The sequence below is a fragment of the Bufo gargarizans genome, chromosome 3 (genome assembly GCF_014858855.1).
Source record: "Bufo gargarizans isolate SCDJY-AF-19 chromosome 3, ASM1485885v1, whole genome shotgun sequence".
In the NCBI taxonomy this organism is placed as follows: Eukaryota; Metazoa; Chordata; class Amphibia; order Anura; family Bufonidae; genus Bufo; species Bufo gargarizans.
Window position 1 is genome coordinate 106,117,495 of NC_058082.1, and position 18,805 is coordinate 106,136,299.

Sequence of the window (18,805 nt, forward strand, 5' to 3'; positions counted from 1 at the left end):
CAGTTGAGACACCCCAGTAGTAGGAGAGCACCTCCTGGGAGAAACCTGCAGCCAACTTTCCACTCCAGCAGAGAAGCCAGCTAATAAACAAAGGTACTGTAATCTAAAGCAAGTGCCAATACTGGAGGAAGGATTATATATACCAAGAATTCAAGCCAGCATTTAGGCATCCGGGCCTTGGGATCCAGCCAGCTAGAATAGCTGAGGGGATAGAGCAGCATTGTACTGCAAAGCATTAACTGTTTACCCTCCAAGTATCTTGCAAGATCGAAACCTGCTGTGCTAACAAGTAAACCTGCTGTGCATATGTACTGTAAAGGACTGCATTATACACCCCTGCAACTGATTGTATAAAGTTGGACTGTTGTCTAAAGTAAAGCAACGTTTGGTTTACCAACTGTGTACTCTATTAATCCTCCTGCAAACCGGAGTGTGCCCCAGAGGAACTAGTGTCTACCTCTCCTTCACTGTCGCATGCCTGCCCAGGGTTCTCCTCAGAAAAGTGAGTAACCCTCGATTGACCTCACTGTCGCTATACCCTGCAGGTCTGCCGTGCTGCAAGTGTCGTCCACAGATCCCCCCTTCAGTGTCTGCCTCAAGGTGGCAGAACAGACATGGAAATGAGCAGATATGCATCGCATTGTAACATTTCACTCTTTGTAGGAACCATCAGAGCAGGGTACAAGGATGAAGTGATACAGCTACTGTATTCTGTCAGTGGAATATATACAGAGGGAAATCCGCTTGCTGATTTTATGTACATTAGTGCAGTATATGGCATTATCTCATTGTGCAAATCTGATTGTTAGGATGACTTCCATGTTACCAGCGTATGGGAATCCACAGTCCCACTAATGCAGATCTGCTTCATGAACAATATTATAGGTATCGTTGACTGTTAATTTGGGCATAAGACATGGATAGCAGGCTCTCATAGTAGTAAGTATTCTGACTATAAAGGGAACTCTAAGGACACCATAGTGTAGTGACAATACATGCTGATCTCTGTGGTCTGTCCCTTATGTGGATTTGTATATTGGTTTTTAACTTACATGTACATGTTATACGCCCCCGTTCCGGCCCCCTCTCCACCGCCTACCTCATCTTCTGCTCGTGCGGCAGTGCGCCCCGGCCCGCCTGCTCCAGTCCTGACCCGACTACTCCTTCCTTGGCTTCCCCCCAGCCAGGCCCGAGCCGCGAACCGCCCAAGCCCCGCCCACTACAGTGGGTGGGCAGTCGGGCCTGGCTGCCTGTCTGTGTTAATAAATTTTTTTTTTTTTAATGCAGTCCGGATGGGCCCCCAGTGGCGTAGGGCCCCATAGCCACTGCTATGGTTGCTATGGCGATCCCTACGCCACTGCTATACTGTATTTTCTGTATGCACAGGGTAATCATAGGCCATATTCTTAGCAACCAATAGATGGGGCTAGTGTCTCTATATAAGAGACAGCAGAACATTTTACAGTCAGTCTAAATTTAATTTGGTCTGAGACGGTCTACTCCAGTTCATTTCAGTGAGAGAGCATAGCCTAGCCTAGAATAAGAAAGCAGAAGAATGTAGCTGGCAGGCCAGCTCATCCTGGACCTGGAGCCATCCAAGATAGAGCCAGAGTAGAGTCTCCAGAAAACAAATTAGATGCAGCAGAGGTGTAGAGAAAGACCTGTAGAGGTGACCAGTCTTAAAATGGACTTTATTGACTCTACAGCATACGTGTTCAGGAGAAGCTTCAGTGTCTGAGAATATGTGACACAGTTTGGATCACCTGTGTAGTTTTCCATATCCCAAGATGGAAGAGTGGATCAGCAACCTGCACAAATAATGTAGCAGAAGTGTCTGCCATGGAGGGGTACACCCTTATTGGTTAAAAGATATTGCTTAAAGAGAAGTATTAAACTTTACATGTGGATGCTAAGGTACAAATCTGTTAGCTAAGTACAGAGTAAAGCTACATGCACACGACCGTTGTGTGTTTTGCGGTCCGTGTGTGTTCCACAATTTGCGGAATGGCACGGACAGCCATTGATATAACTGCCTATTCTTGTCCGTTTTGCGGACAAGAATAGGACAGGTTATATTTTTTATGCGGACCACAGAATGGAGCAACGGATGCGGACAGCACACGGAGTGCTGTCCACATCTTTTGCGGCCCCATTGAAGTGAATGGGTCCGCATCCAAGCCGCAAAAACTGCGGCTTGTATGCGGACCAAAACAACGGTCGTGTGCATGTAGCCTAAGAAAGATTTCTTCACCAGTTTGAAAGGCACCTCTTAGCCTACCTGTGTAGCCGTGATCATTTTAACAACTGTGAAAACTGCATTTCTGTGGTCTGGTCCATTGCAGGTAAGAACTGTTTGCATTTCAATTCTTCAGTAAAGAAACGGTTCTGCTGTACAACTCATTGCTTCCTGCACTAAATTTATCTTATCACGGCAACAGGAACCCTTCCTCGTACTATAAAAACATCAACACCAAGGACACCTCAACCGCCATCAGGCAGGAGGATGGAAGAGCACGTTGGCCAGTGGCGGATCCAGAGCCTTGTCTCGGGAGGGGCACTTCCAGATTATTTTCTGTCCGCCGCCACAAAACAATGGTGCTTATAGAAGAGACTACACAGTGTAGCGGTATACTGTATATTGTGTGGCACGGTGTATGCTATATGTGTATAACAAACATATTTCACATGAAAACTTACAATTAATTGGCTTGGCCCTTGGGGATCTTGGACGCCACTTCAACACTTGGCCGGGGGCTTGGTGGAGCTGATGTTGTGTTTTATCCTAATGAGAAAGATTTCATAAGAAGGATTTGGAGAAGGAGCAGAGGGATAGCAGAGCAGGGAGAGGCTGGTGCTGCTACTAGGGGGTCATACCATGGGGGAGTAATAAAGCCCACCATAATGCTCCCCCCAGTAGAAATAATTCTCCTTATAATGTGACAAAAGTACCCCCTTGTAATGCCCCCAGTTGAGCTAATGCCCCATAGTGCCCCCATAATGTGCCAGTAAAAAATACCCCTATATAGTTCCCCGGTAAATGCCCCCATAGTGCTTTTCTCCCCCCCTTCCTCCTAGTCCCCCCCATAATGTACCAGTATAAAATGCCCCTATATAGTGCCCCAGTAGATGCCCTCAGTGTCCCCCATAATTTGCAAGTATAAAAGACCCCTTCTTAGTGCCCCCCGTAGATGACCCCATAGTACTTCTCTCCCCCCTTCCCCATAGTACCCACCATAATGTATCCCAGTATAAGATGCTACTGTACAGAGCCCCCCATATAAAATACCCCTTCTTTGTGGCCTCAGTAGATGCCCCTATAGTGCCCCCAATAATGTGCCAGTAATAAGAGCCCCCCCAATCATGTGCCAGTAACAAGAGCAACCCCCATCATGTGCCAGTAACAAGAGCAACCCCCATCATGTGCCAGTAATAACAGCCTCCCAATGTGCCAGTAATAACAGCCCCCCAATGTGCCAGTAATAACACCCCCCCAATGTGCCAGTAATAACAGCCCCCATTATGTGCCAGTAATAACAGTCCCCCCTATGTGCCAGTAATAACAGCCCCCCCTATGTGCCAGTAATAACAGCCCCCCAATGTGCCAGTAATAACAGCCCCCCAGTGTGCCAGTAATAATAGCCCCCCCAGTGTGCCAGTAATAACAGCCCCCCCAGTGTGCCAGTAATAACAGCCCCCCCAATGTGCCAGTAATAACAGCCCCCCCAATGTGCCAGTAATAACAGCCCCCCCAATGTGCCAGTAATAACAGCCCCCCCAATGTGCCAGTAATAACAGCCCCCCCAATGTGCCAGTAATAACAGCCCCCTAATGTGCCAGTAATAACAGCCCCCCATGTGCCAGTAATAACAGACCCCCCAATGTGCCAGTAATAACAGCCCCCCTATGTGCCAGTAATAACAGCCCCCCCATGTGCCAGTAATAACAGCCCCCCCATGTGCCAGTAATAACAGCCCCCCCAATGTGCCAGTAATAACAGCCCCCCCAATGTGCCAGTAATAACAGCCCCCCCCCAATGTGCCAGTAAAAGTATTGTATATATATATATATATATATATATATATGTAGAAATGGACAGCACATCCAGTAGAAAATTGTATTCAAAAAATTTTTTTATTCAGCCACAGTGGCACAAGAGGCGACGTTTCGGCTCAAAAACCTGAGCCTTTCTCAAGCATTATATATATATATATATAAAAAATATATAAAATATATAAAAAACACACTTATACTTACCTCCATGTCAGCGATGCGATGCAGGCCTCTTCCGGACTGTGTCCCGCGCTGTGCCGGCCTAGTGCCTGCAGCCTATCAGAGGAAGGGGAAGGGACACACCTCTCCCTCCCCTGCCCCACAGCACAGGCATCTGTATCGCTGTCCTGAGGACAGCGATACAGATGACGATGGAGATGAGTGCCCCGCCGCCGCCCCCCCCCCCCCCTTCTGAGCAGGGCCGCGCCGACAGCTCGGGGGGGCAATTGCCCCATTGACCCCCCCCCCCCCGATCCGCCAGTGACGTTGGCCCAGTGAGCTTCAGAACCGTGAGTACAACTACTACTACTACACACATTAAGCCATCCACTCACTCACATGTCCCTGCGACCTGGTCGTTGTACAATCATGTACTATGAGGTCACCAGTTATTACCCATCTGCTATGAACAGAATATGTCACCAGAGATCAACTGCATGTTCCATGCTTACATGCTTTTGGATTAGGTACACTGACCCCTTACATTAGTCTTTTTTGGCTCAGGTACACTGACCCTTTACACTAGGGGATTTTGGCTCAGGTACATTGACCCCTTACATTCGGTATTGGGCTTGCCTATAATGGGATAACCATGCAACCTTCAAAGAAAACCGAATCGAGACGACACAGCATAGCACTTTCCCAGCTCTGCTGCCAGTATGTTCTAGTCATCAGTGGGTGGTCACAGTGGTTGGACCCTCTCCAATCAAACATTCATCTTTTCAACTGCAGATCCACAAATTCCCAGGTCCTCTTCTGTTGTTCAAGAGGGCCACATTGCTTTTCAGACTCCCTGATGCATAGTCCAAGACAGTTCCTGATGCTCTTGGATTGGGCAGTATTGCTCCCTCATGAGCAGGGCTCTACAAGTACTTGTGTCTTGGACTACCGAATGTGCACATCAGGTGGTCTAAGAAGTAGAGTGGCTGTATTGTATGACAGATGAAGAGCTGGAAATCGACAGATCTGCAGTTGAAAAGATGAAAAATTTAAAGAAGGTCACCGTGTATGTGTTCTCTTCATTCCTCAGTGAATGTGGATTTTTTTTCCCTTGAACTGGAGGATTGCTTTAAAGGCACGCAATTGCATTTTTTGCATACAGGTACATTTACAATTTTGAAAGAACAAAGCATCTGCTTTTATGGCCATAAATGTGTTGTGAATGGGGCCTTAGATGACATTTTTAACACTCTTAATTGAAGCATAAGAGAAAATGAATAAAATTGGAAATGCTTTACAAATGTTCTAATGTCGCTGCACATTTATTATAAACTTTTCGCAATATGCATTAACTTTATAGATGACTCTAAACACCATAAAAGCTGTACCCATATTCAGGGTGTACTTTCACAGAAAGGGATAGCATATTGTTATGTAAGAATGGTTTTACACATGGCTTTTTTGGAATTTTTGCAATTTTTTGATGCAAAGCCAGGAATGGTTCTAACAGGAAGGAGAAGTATATGTCCTTCATTTGTATTTCTCCTACCTTGTGAATCCACTTCTTGTTTTGGGGCAGAGAAATGAATGAAAAACTGCCACAAAACCAAGGCTTTTTTTTGCCAAAAAAGCCATCTGTAAAAACCACCCTGAAGCAGTGCTGTATACCCACATAGCTCCATTTAAGTAACCATAGCTCCATTCAAGTAAGGCCTCATGCTCCATTTTTTGTGGATAGGATGGGGACCCATTCATTTCAATGGGTCAGCCAAAAAATGCTAATAGTTCATCATGTGTTCCGCGGCCGTTGTCCGTGTTTCCCTTCAGCAAAAAAAAAAATAGTGCATGTCCTACTTTTTTCACATTTGCGGACAAGTCATAGGCATTTATTACAAGGGATCTGTGAAAAAAAAACAGATCCTCCAAAAAAATGGATGCCGCACAATTTGCACAATGTGGTTGTGCTGCAGTACCTTGTGCCAGACAAGGAAAGGCCTCATGCACACGACCGTTGTGTGCATCCGTCATTTTTCACAGTTTAGCAGAGGTCCCATTCATTCCTATGGAGCTGTGAAAAAAAACTGATAGTCCTCCGTTTTTTCTCCGCTTCCATGATCCGTGATTCCAGTCCGTCCAAAAAATATAACCTGTCCTATTCTTGTCAGTGGAAAACGGAGGACGGATCCTTTAAAGTCAATGGGTCCGTCAAAAATAACGGATGCACAACTGGTATGTCATCCGTGTCAGTCTCCGTGTCCGTTTTTTTTTCTACAAGACCTTGGTGCAATAAAATTACACTTTTCATTAACCTTCCTTTTTTTTCCCCCTGTCAGACAGAAAAAAAGGAAGACACAAGGAAACACAACTGAAGCAAAATCGGAGTACGGACCACTGAAGCCAAATCACTGACAGTGAAAAATCTCTGTCGTGTGCATGAGGCCAAATACCGTGAAGGGGCTGCAGTGCTAAATGAGGACTTTAGGCCTCATGCACACGACAGTATTTTTTTGCGGTCCTCAAAAAGGGGTTCCGTTGTTCCGTGATCCGTGTCTGTTTTTGTTTCCGTGTGTCTTCCTTTATTTTTGGAGGATCTCCCGACATGAAGTTTGCCATGCAAATGATAGGAAAAAAACGGACGCGGACGACAATCTTGTGTGCCTCCGTGTTTTTTCACGGACCCATTGACTTGAATGGGTCCACAAACCGTTTTCCGTGAAAAAAATAGGACAGGTCATATTTTTTTCACGGACTGGAAACATGGATCACGGACGCGGATGACAAACGGTGCATTAGCCGAGTTTTCCACGGACCCATTGAAAGCCAATGGGTCTGTAGAAAATCACGGAAAACGGAACAACGGACTTGGGACACAACAACGGTCATGTGCATGAGGCCTTAGTCTCTTCATTCTCATCATTAGAAGAGGTCAGACCTCCAGCCATCAAAAAGTGATATAAAACGCCTTAACAAATGTAAACATACTTGACATCTCATACAATGCCTTACTACTACAGATTAGAATATGAACTAATAAAGCAATTTCACCAACCCCCAGTCCATTTGTCACTATGGAGGAAAGCCAAACCTCTTGCTAAGGAAATGGACATCCGACAAGCTGTGTCCCAATCAGCCGTTCGATCAGTCAAGTAGCTCCTCAAAGAGCCCTGATGATAAAAATTAAGATTATACAGGTTAAAACAGCGAGGTAGATTTACTAACTTTGTGGATGACATAAACTAAAGGCCCCTTTACACGTGCCGACTCAGCATGCATATATCAGGAACAAACCGTTCGCCCCAATAATTGCCTGCTAGTCAGAGGAGGTAAGATCTGCATTTACATGCATCAAGCATCTCCACTGTATGGGGGTGAGGGATCACTACTGCTGCAATCATTCATCCCCATAAAGAATAAAATCAAAGATTCTGGTGTTCGTCTCAGTGATGCTTTCACATCATGAATGAACATTTGCTCTTTCATCAGGTGATCGGTGCATTACATAGGGCAATTATCAGGAATGAGTATTCCCAGAAAGAAGGGATGCAAATGAGATCTTAGCAAGCTCTGCCTCTTATGCCACCAGATGTAAGGCAGCTATCCTGTACTTACAGGATAGCTACCTTATATCTGGTGGCATCAGAGGTAATGCTTGTTGAGAGCTCATCTCCATACCTTCTTCACAGAATTCCAAAGGAGCATGTATAGCAGGTAGGTAAAAATAAATAAAAAATGAAGATTCCTAAAGACAACTAATTTATTAAAACAAAATAAAGTGCAAATTGTTTTAATAAATTTGTCAACTTTAGGAGCGCTCTGTAATCTTCATTTTTTATTTATTTTTACCTACCTGCTATAGATCGGAACCTTAGTTTCCGTTCAGTGGAGCTGCAACCAACTGACGTCTGGACCTATTCAGATCTGTACGCTCAGCAGAGTTATGCCAGCTTATGCAAAACCTTATCCGGTAAACTCTGCTATTTTATGGGCAGGACATCTATTTATGCTACTTTTCTTCATTAGAGGAGCATGTATGTCCTATAAGCCTCCTCATGCCGATAAAGGCGCTCTCCGTAAGGAGAGATAGTATCTCCCAATTCCTAGACTTAGGCCTTTCACCCAGTTAGGCCAGTACTCTTTCCTCTGCAGTGATGAGGGGCAATCACCCCGAAACAACTGTCTGCAGATGGGGTGCTGGCTTATTTAATACCCAAGTTATGTCTCAAGGCCTATTTAAAGTTTCGAACATTGACTTATAGGATAGCTGCCTTACATCTGGTGGTATTAGAGGCAGAGCTTGCTAAGAGCTCATTTGTATCCCTTTCTTCCTAGAATTCCAGAGGAGCATGTATGGCCTATAAGTCTTCTCACGACGATTAAGGGTGCTCTCCGTAAGAGGAAATATTACCCCCCCCCCCCCCAAATCCTGAGTATTCTTAGGATTGCTTCTTTCCAGTAGATGCCCCGATCATTGGTCCTTGTAAATGGGTCTTTAGGCAAATTGTCTGGACCTGCATCAGATTTATCACAGGGGCTCAGGCTGGATGATAAATGTGGTGCAGGGATGGACACTTTTCTCCGACTCTATACCAACTATTGGTTGGCTTACTTTGACACAGAATTTTATCCCAGGATAGTTGCATAGTTTTGGCACAAAACGTCACATCTTAAACCAACCTCCTTTCGTGCGAAGCCACACTATGGCTTATTAGAAGTCACCAAGGAAATCTGTTACCATATAAAGGATAGTGCATTTGTACAGGTCATAGAATTCCCTGGCCATTTCACTTTTTCTTTACTTTGTTGTGTTTTTCACTTTTGAGAAAACACTCACTGACCAAAAAAGGCACAAAAAATTAAAATGATGCAAAAGTGAATTTTTATTTTCCTTTTGATTTACAGTATTGATTTACTGTGTGTAAAGCCACCCTCAAACTAACTCCAAACTTAGAACCTAGATGGCTCTCGTGAACTAAGTCCAGTGTAGTAGACCTGTGAAAGTCCAGGTGTGAACTGGGCCATACAGTATACATCAAACATGTTACTATAAAACAGACTTTTGAACACTCACTTCTGGATAATGTCGGAAGACTAAAATTCGGTGATGCATCAGTACCTCCTCAGGACCAGACCCAGCTGCTAGAAGGCAGACAATGTTCTCATGCTGGAAAGGGGTCAGAAGGCTCAGGATCCTCCATTCTTGGCTATAAAGGTTCTTCAACAGGGGTGGGAAACATTTTATGATAACACCTTTACCATACAAAGCACCAAGCCACAAATTTGCAGGCAAACTCTCGTCTTGAAGTGTCTGGAACAGAGACGAGCGGTTAAACTGGTAATGCTAACGATTGATAATGGCATAATTGCAGATGTTCTGTGGGTCTGTGGCACTTATGGTCGTACAGGGTCTGAGCGTTATAAAGGTTGGCACTTGTGTGAAAATGATTGCGGGCATTTATGGCAACCTACGACCATAACTAAAGTTTACTGGGCTCTAGCTGGAACCAGTTAAAGGGGTTGTGCCATGAAAAATATTACACATTTTTTTCAAACTAGTAACTGGATCTGAATATTTTTGAATTGAATGTAATTAAAAATGTAGTATAGCTACTGAGTCATTAAAATGTATCTGTATAGTGCCACCTGCTGTTTGCTCTTTTCCTTATTTCTTGTCCACCTCAGTTTAAACCTTTAACTGCCACTAGCCATATCTTCTGTTAGAAACTGCAACCGTTACAGGGAAAGAGCTGCAGCAGAAAGGACGCACCATCTAAGCTGCAGCTGAACTGACACATCTCCTGAGCTGTCAGCTTGAAATAAATCTAGCAGAATAATTACAGCATTGAATGGGGAGATCTCTGGTTCCATGTGAGGAACAGGGCTGGTTCTAAATTTGTTAGAAAGAAATCGTTAGATAGAGACTGCCATGTACTATTTGATATCTGATTTTCAGTTTTACATAAACTCTTTTGCAGGCAGAGTGGGATGCAGAATGGGGCATTGTCTGCCTCTTAGGGAAGCATTCTGGCTTGCATACTTGACAGTCAAGAAGATGAAAAAGCTGTGACAAGTTACATATATGTCATTGAGGAAGTAACTATTTTTGATTTTGGAATTCTGACTGGTATGTTAGACCTTCTCTGATACAGTATGTCTTCTAAAGAGTACAGTGTTCAGCTATCTCTGGCAGTCCCATAGATTGTGAATGAGGCACAAGTACACATGCTTGACCAGCGTTCCATTCAAGATGGGGACTCCCATGCGTCAGACCCCCATCAATCTAACAGTTATCTCCTATCCAGTGGACAGAGGGTAGCTTTGTTAAACTGGAATACCCCTTTCTGTTGAAATGTGCTCCTGAAACCCCAACTTTTTGTCTCAGCTTGGACAGTAAAATTGTGCACCATGCTTCCATATTTTTGACAATTAGAACATCCTCTGCCTGTATCTGGCAATGGGAAGCCCTACTAGACAGAACTGAAGTCAATTTATATTGCCAAGGAGCAGACCTGTAGCGTAAGTCCCTCCACTGGCAGTGTTGGGGGTCTGCTCATCTCCTGCATAAGCACCTCCTGGTTTTCCAGCAAGCCTTCATCTTTGACTCGAAGACAGTATTTTTCTTTCCTCGCTAGTGGGAATAGAAGAATTACAATAGCTGTAGCTGAACACAAGGATTTCTCAACATACTGATCTATAGAGTCTATATATTCTTTACATAAAATGAGAGTATTCATTCTCCTTACCTTTGATGAACCCCAAAATGGTCAATATCAGAAAGATTGTAACGGCAGCCACAAATACAGCCACAGAGTTCCCTGAAAACAATACATGGTTTCTTAGTATACTTGTCCAGGTTGACATTAGAAACAGCTAAAGATTAGTCAAATTTATCCACCCCTAACATATCCCTGGCATACATGCCAATCAGCCATAACATTAGAATCACTAACATTCAAAGTGAGCACCATTGATTATCTTGTTACAATGGTACCTGTCTTGTAGTTGATGTGTTGGAAGCAGGAAAAATGGGCAACAGTGAGGATCTGAGCGAATCTGACAAAGGACGAATTGTGGTGGCTGGAAGGTCAGAGCATCTCCAAAATGACAGGTTTTGTGGGATGTCCCCAATGGACGGTGGTTAAAAGGGGTTTTCTGACATTTAAATACTGATGACCTATCCTCTGGATAGGTCCTCAGTATCTTACTGGTGGGGGTCCGACACCCGGGAACCCAGCCAATCAGCTGTTAAAGAAGGCACTGGAGCTCCTGTGAGTGCCATAGCTTTCTCTCAGCTTTTCCTAGGCCAGTGGTGACACATTTATCGGTCACGTGGCCTAGGCCCAGTTCAGCCCATTTCAAGTGAATGGTGATGAGCTATCATACCATCTATACAATGTACGGTGCTGTGTTTGGTAAGCACAGAGATGGCTGTGGCGCCCAAGGGAGAACTGGTACCTTCTCAAACTGTTAATTGGCGGGGGTCCTAGGTTTCGGACTCTCACCGATCAGATACTGATGACCTGTCCTCAGGAAAAACCCTTTTAATTCATACCACAATTTTTCCAGCAAAGGGCAACCCGTAAACCAGCGACAGGATCATCATGGCCACCTAAGGATCATTGACGTGCATAAGAGTAAAGGATAGCCTGTCTGGTCTGATGCTAAAGAAGAGCTACTATAGCACTATTTGCTAAAAAAGAAAAAGCTGGCCATGATGGAAAGGAGTAAGAACAGGAGGTGGCTCAGTGGTTAGCACTGGTGCCTTGCAGCAGTGGGGTCCTAGGTTCGAATCCGATCAAGGACAACATCTGCATGGAGTTTGTATGTTCTCCCCGTGTTTGCGTGGGTTTCCTCCGGGTACTCTGGTTTTCTCCCACACTCCAAAGACATTCTGATAGGGACCTTAGATTGTGAGCCCCATTGGGGACAGTTGGTTGCTAATGTCTGTAAAGCGCTGTGGAATATAGTAGCGCTATATAAGTGCATTAAATAAATATTTAAACATACATTAAAAACATCCAACAGGTATGGCAATGGATAGACATGATATACATTTTGGATGTATGGGAACACACTTGCTCATTGCATACCCTGCTATGCCAGAAGGAAAGGATGTTTGTATGCATCCTAAACGTGTAGCATGTCTATCCCCTGTGATATATGTTGGTAGAGTTGAGTGAATCGAATCTAACAAAGTGGAATTCGATCCGAATGTAAGGATAAATTTGATTTGCTGCAAAGCCGAATGTCCTCATGCTTCGTGGTAGCAAATCGATTTAACCTGAAATAGTTTAAAAAATCATACTTACCTTCTCCACTTGCTCTCCACGGGCCGGCTGCTGCCATCTTGATTGAAGATCTCAGCCGAAATCCCGTGCTTTGTGGCGTATGACGTATGATTTCACGCCAGATCTTCAAGCAAGATGGTGGTGGCCGGCCCGTTGCTCGCAAATGAAGGCAGTAAGTATGCTAAAAAAAAAAAAATTTCATTTTACACCGTTTTTACTCTCAGATGCTGTGATCATGTATGAACGCGGGATCTGAGGGGTACAATGATGGGGAGCGGCGCAATAGCAGCTCCCTGTCGTTGCACACACTACTTACAAAAAAATGCACTTCGTAAAAAATTAATTAGTTACGAAGCGAGTTTTGGGGTAAAATTCGTCAAGGGAGCCAGATCGAATTTTTAAGAAATTCGCTCAGCTCTACCTGTTGGATGTTTTTAATGCATGTTTAAGTTAAGGCACCATTGAGTTTTAAAGACTATGAGTGCAGGAGGACTATTCCGGAGCCAAGTTGAAGAGCAGCATTTTTAGACAAAAGTGGGACGAAAGGGATGCAAATGAGCTCTTAACAAGCTGTGCCTCTAATGCCACCACATGTAAGGCAGCTATCCTATAAGTCAATGTTCGACCCTTTAAACAGGCCTTGAGACATGACTCGGATATTAAGTAAGCCAGCACCTCATCTGCAGACAGCTGTTTCGGGGTGATTGTCCCTCATCACTGCAGAGCAGAGATACTGGCTTAACTGGGGGAGAGGCCTAAGTCAAGATTTTAGGGGTACTAGACAAAAGTGTTATGTTTAAAGATGCCCCAAATGTAACTATGTGCGATATTTGACCTATTTGGTGCAAAGTAAAGTACTCAAATGCAGACTCAAGCAAAACTGACTTCAAATATTACCCTCATTACATTGCAGACCAGTCAGAAAGCCCATGCTGTACCCTGTCAATCACCAAATGTACCAACATTGAGCATGTGAGCAGCAAAACTAGAGCATGTACATTAAAGAAGGTGGTCTGGTCTGATGAACTGCATTTTTCTTTTCACATCATGTGGACAGCTGGGTGCATGTGTGTCAGCTGGGGAAGCTATGGTACCAGGATGCACTATGGGAAGAGGTCAAGCATAAATGATGAATAACGGATAGTGGAGGGTCCAACAGCTAGGATTCCCTGAGAACCCTAGAAAAAGGGATCCCCAAGTCTCCTCTCCGAATATTGCGGTAGTGCATAATCGGCCCACCACTCCCTTAATTTCTATGGGACTGATATAGACTGTGTGATCCCCATGGAAATGAATGGAGCAGTGAACCAACATTTGCACTACTGTTGTATTCACAGAAGGGACTAGGGGAAACTCCTTCCTCATTCTCGATATTGTGGGGGTCCCGGTGACAAGACCTTCCAATAATCCATTATTTTTCACCTATTATTCAGATAAGTGAAAAATCTTTTTTGTGGGATAACCCTTTTAAAATATCTGGTACTAACGTCTTGGTGCCAGATACCAAAGTACACCTTCAGAGCCTCGTTATGCCAAATCTGTTTCACTGCCATGAAGGGAACCTAAACAGTATTAGGTATATGATTTTAATGTTATGGCTGATTGGTGTATGTCATATGTGTAATAAATACAATAAATATATAAAAACACCCCAGTCTGCTTTAAGGGAATGTGTCACCTACAGTCATTTACTAATCAAACTAGATAGTAATACATATGCTTTTTTAATTTGATATTATCTTGTTTGTAGATTTTTTTGAAATGTTATTTTCTGTATTGATTATGGAGGCAGCCGTCTTACCTGAAGTAATAACAGCATCGAAAGATATTACTTTACAGCTGTCACAAGGACCATAGGCACAATGGACCTTATTGACTTCTAGAGTTTTCTAGTCATGCCCTGTAACCTCTGCAGAGGTCATTTATTGTCCATGGAGGAGGTGCGATATGGCCTATTGTTAATGGCGGGTCCTATATTATGTATACAGAGGAGTTATCTGTTCTTGTAATCCTGTCTGTGATGATTACGAGATTATTACTGAAAAGTGATCTGTACAGAATAGTTAAGGCCCCCATACTTATTAGTGTATTGTCGCCCGAACCCACCAAGAGTGGCAGGTTTGGACGACTAATGTGTGATGTTGTCCGGGCAGAGAAGCGTCAGGCGAAGTAAATATTTTCACCCAATCCTTATGTTCTCCCAGAAGATAAGCCACCAGAAGTGTCTGGCAGCGGCTTTCTCTTCTCTTCTTATTGAATACACATGTACAGTTGGGCGAACCGAACGTTTATGTGTATGGGGGATTTGGGAAGGATTCGGGAGAAATTGCTATCAGCCGAATGATCGCTTGGCTGACAACCATTGAATGTGTATGGCAGCCTTTTGTTTTTGCCCATTAGTTAGGCAGGACTTTAGGATTTTTTTAAAAGATAGACATGACATGGGATATTAAAAATACCCCACAAAAATTCTTAAAAAATAAATTTAACATATAAACTAAACTAGATTTAAACATTATGTAATTTTCTGATGACACATTCCCTTTAAGAGCTTACTGCGCAGGAAAACCATTCATACTGGGGAATAGCTATAGAGGATGCAGAGAAAACGGGAAATCTAACGCTAACACTATATGCCACCTTTATGAATCACCAGTCCCACCCCAATAAATGATGAACTGTTTGCAAACACTCCCCTTATGTTCCTGAGGTCATTCCCTTACTGCTTGCATTCCAGTGTTTCTCACTTGTTGCGTTCATCCAGTCGCAGGAGACGCCGTTCCAGGTCGCACATATCTCCAGTCCAGCTGATAAGAAATACAGTCAGAGAAACATACTGTATGTCCTCCCCCAAAAGCACCTGTGCTTCCCCAGTGATAAACCTCCTGGCTGTGAGATCAGACACAGCGCATGAAAAAACATTTATCCTGAGATGTGGAATGCAAACAACAGCACATTACACAAATTCAGGCTTTAACAGCTTCATTTATGGTACAATGCAACAGACATGGATTCACCTTACCTGTATGAGGCCACTATCTGGACCATAAGACCCTTACCTGCCTGGGATGCCCAGCACTCAGTCTTTGTACCCATATTATTATATCGCATATAATCATTGGAAATTTGGTTACTATATCTTTATATGTTTTTGCCTTCATGCATCCTTCTTCCACTAGAGTACTACAGTATAGCATGTAATGGATCAAGGTGGTGGGCAGGTGGGGCCTGACATGTCACAGACAGCCTCTTACTGCCATCCGTTCTTCTTGATGGTGAAGTCTATGTCAATCAACAATTTTTCCATGACCTGACTTCTCAAAATCACTGCAGGGACCCCCATAATCAATCATATTGAGCATGCTGCTGCCTGTCACTGCATGTAGCTGTAGAGTGGGCCCCCAGAATGAATTTTACTGGTGCGCCCTAGGCACTACAGTCCGAAACACTGCCTGTGCCTCTGGCATGGCAACTGCCCAGGTATCTGTTCCCTTCAGGTAGCATTGCTTGGGCCTCATTGCATCTCCAACAACTTCCCTTGGACTGCTACTTGGTCTTTCTCCTCTATGGCAGGTCTTACTGTCTAGGCCCCGTAGGGCATTTCTGCGTCAGCACTTGTCTTGTTGCTTTTACTACTGCAACCCCCACCACCATAACTGGAAAAAGGTCTATCTATCTATCTATCTATCTATCTATCTAACTTCTTGCTAACCTCATCCAGTGGCATTATGGCAATATGCGGCAACATCGGCAGGACTAACAAAAAAGGGCAGCAATGTTTATAGCCCTGACATCCTTATCAATAAGAGGACAATATAAGGGAAGTGCAGTATCTCTGCCATCATTATCCCTGAAGAACTGGCAACACTATTAGGCCTCTTTTACACGGGCGTGTGCGCTCCGTTGCCATATTGCGGACCGCAATACACGGCTGCCGTTCAGTGGGCATTCCGCATCATGGATGCGGACCCATTCACTTGAATAGGTCCGCAAATCCAGAGATGCGGAATGGTGCGGAACAGAACCCTACGGAAGCACTACGGAGTGCTTCCGTGGGGTTTCGTCCCGTACTTCTGTTCTGCAAAAAGATAGAACATGTCCTATCTTTTTGCGGAACGGCCGGATCGCGGACCCATTCAAGTGAATGGGTCCGCGATCCGATGCGGCTGCCCCCACGGACTGTGCTCGTGCATTGCGGCCCGCAGCACGACCACGGGGCGCACACGCCCGTGTGAAAGAGGCCTTACTCGCAGCCCACTAGGTACAAACGCTACAGTGTGTGCTGCTAACTATACACAATGAAAAAGCATATACATGTACAGCAATACTATGACAAGTCATCATCAACAGCACATAACCACATGCACCTCCTTTCATAGTGCTTAGAGACCTCTGGGCGTATCTATAGGGGTGCAGAGGTTGGTGGCACATTTCAGGTCTCCCTCAGAGTATAGTTGATCAGGGCTGGAACCTCAAATAAAATCCACAATGGTTCAATGTTGCTGCACAGTAAAACATGAAAAAGATAGATAATTGGATAGATAGATAAATAGAACATAGAAAGACAGACAGATAAATGATAGATAAATACTGTAGCTAGATAGATATGGATTAAATGTAAAGCATAGACAGACGGACAGACAAATAGACAGACAGACTAGATGTATAGAGCGATTGTATTATGACCACGTGAAATATCAATATGGAATTTAGGTCATTTCCCAGTCTATTTACAGAAAAACATAATTGACAGTATATTACTAATCTTGGTTTTATATATACAGTATTCTAGACCATATTTCCGGCGGACACATGCCACCTTGTCAGTGATGTCACATCACCACACTGCCTTGGTTGGCGTCAGTCTGCGTAGGGTATGAATGCTGCCCTAGGTGATCTATCTAGAAGTAGTCATTCATGTAAAGTTTTACTTCCTTTACAATTTCATAAAACAGATCAAAGTCTAAATTCTTCATTGATTGCATTGATCAAACATTTACTTATTCTACAGGAAAAGTAGCAGAACACTGAAGAAGAATATTGCTGGTGGCAGATTTAATTGCATCTGAATGGGGATGGGTTTGTGTAAACTCCACTCAAATGAGTGGCACTGATTTCCAACCACAGAAAACTCTGCAACAAACTGACAGAGACACAGTGCGAAGGCGCTAAGGTACGGTGACATAGTATTGGTCCCCTGCAGATTTTCTGTAATGAAAAATCTGCAGTGTGTATTGCCTAAATCAAGATTCAGGGGATACGATCTACTTATGGAGAATGCAGAATCGGCGTGAGGAGGCTTCTGGGCCATTCTGGGAGTAAGGGATGCAAATCAGCTCTTAGCGAGCTCTGCGGCTATCCTATAAGTCAGGGTTCATCAACCTTCGGCACTCCAGCTGTTGTGAAGCTACAATTCCCAGCATGCTCCACTCATTTCTGTGAGAGTTCTAAAAAGAGCAGAGGAAGTATGCATGCTGGGAGTTGTAGTTTCACAACAGCTGGAGTGCCGCAGGTTGCCTACCCCTGCTATAGGTCAATGTTCAACCTTTTAAACAGGCCTTGAGACATGACTTGGATAGCAACTACTCCAGCATGTTATCTGAAATATAGGCTTATTTCTGTTTAACCCCTTCACGACTGCCATACGGCTATATACGTGTACATACCCTGTGCAGCTACCACATGTATAAACGTCATGGCAGCTCTTTAATCCAAGCGCTGCAAAACGCTTGGATTAAAGCTTCTGCCCCTGCCCTGCCGCTGTCACGGACAGCATACAGTCCAGTAATACCGGCAAGGGAGTGGTCCCTTGCCGGAGATCGATCTGGTTAGTCTGTGCAGACTAACCAGTCGGATCGCGGCAGTGTAAAAAGTGCCTGTTTCAGATGAGATCAGAGTATGTGATCATCTCAGTACAGTAGTATGTGCTCTGTGCCTCCGATATGTGGGCCCCATCTGTGCCCCCTGCATCGATCTGTGCGCGCGCAACGCCCCTCCCCCGGGGGCCTTCCTACAGCCATTTTGCCAGCCATGCGCTCTCCCTGCCCTGCCCGTCTGCCCCCATGAGTGTATCCTGCCCCCATCGGTGTCCCCATTCCTCACCTGTGCCCCCTTATGAGGTCCCCCTGCTCTATGTGATGGCGGCGGCTCTGTTCTTGAGCCGCTGCCATCAGCAGCGAGTGTCAGCTGTATGCTGACACTATGCTATAACCCCTTCGATGCCGCAGCATCCATGGGGTTAATAGAGGGAGGGGGCTCGCTCTCTCAACCATTGGGCTGCCGCGCTGCGATGGCAGCGGCCTGATGGTTGC

At 44.5% G+C, this 18,805-nt stretch overlaps 1 protein-coding gene across 1 annotated transcript in view; it reads right to left on the reverse strand.

The window, feature by feature from the left end:
- The window catches only part of LOC122933343 (anti-Muellerian hormone type-2 receptor-like), a 91,573-nt gene that overhangs the window by 56,055 nt on the left and 16,713 nt on the right, over nucleotides 1-18,805 (reverse strand). Inside the window, exons 4-8 of the mRNA XM_044288291.1 lie at nucleotides 15,242-15,301; nucleotides 10,950-11,021; nucleotides 10,716-10,834; nucleotides 9,278-9,514; nucleotides 7,259-7,373 (exon numbers count right to left, since the gene is read on the reverse strand). Coding sequence (XP_044144226.1) covers nucleotides 7,259-7,373; nucleotides 9,278-9,514; nucleotides 10,716-10,834; nucleotides 10,950-11,021; nucleotides 15,242-15,301 — 603 coding nt within the window. The remainder of the gene's footprint in view (nucleotides 1-7,258; nucleotides 7,374-9,277; nucleotides 9,515-10,715; nucleotides 10,835-10,949; nucleotides 11,022-15,241; nucleotides 15,302-18,805) is intronic.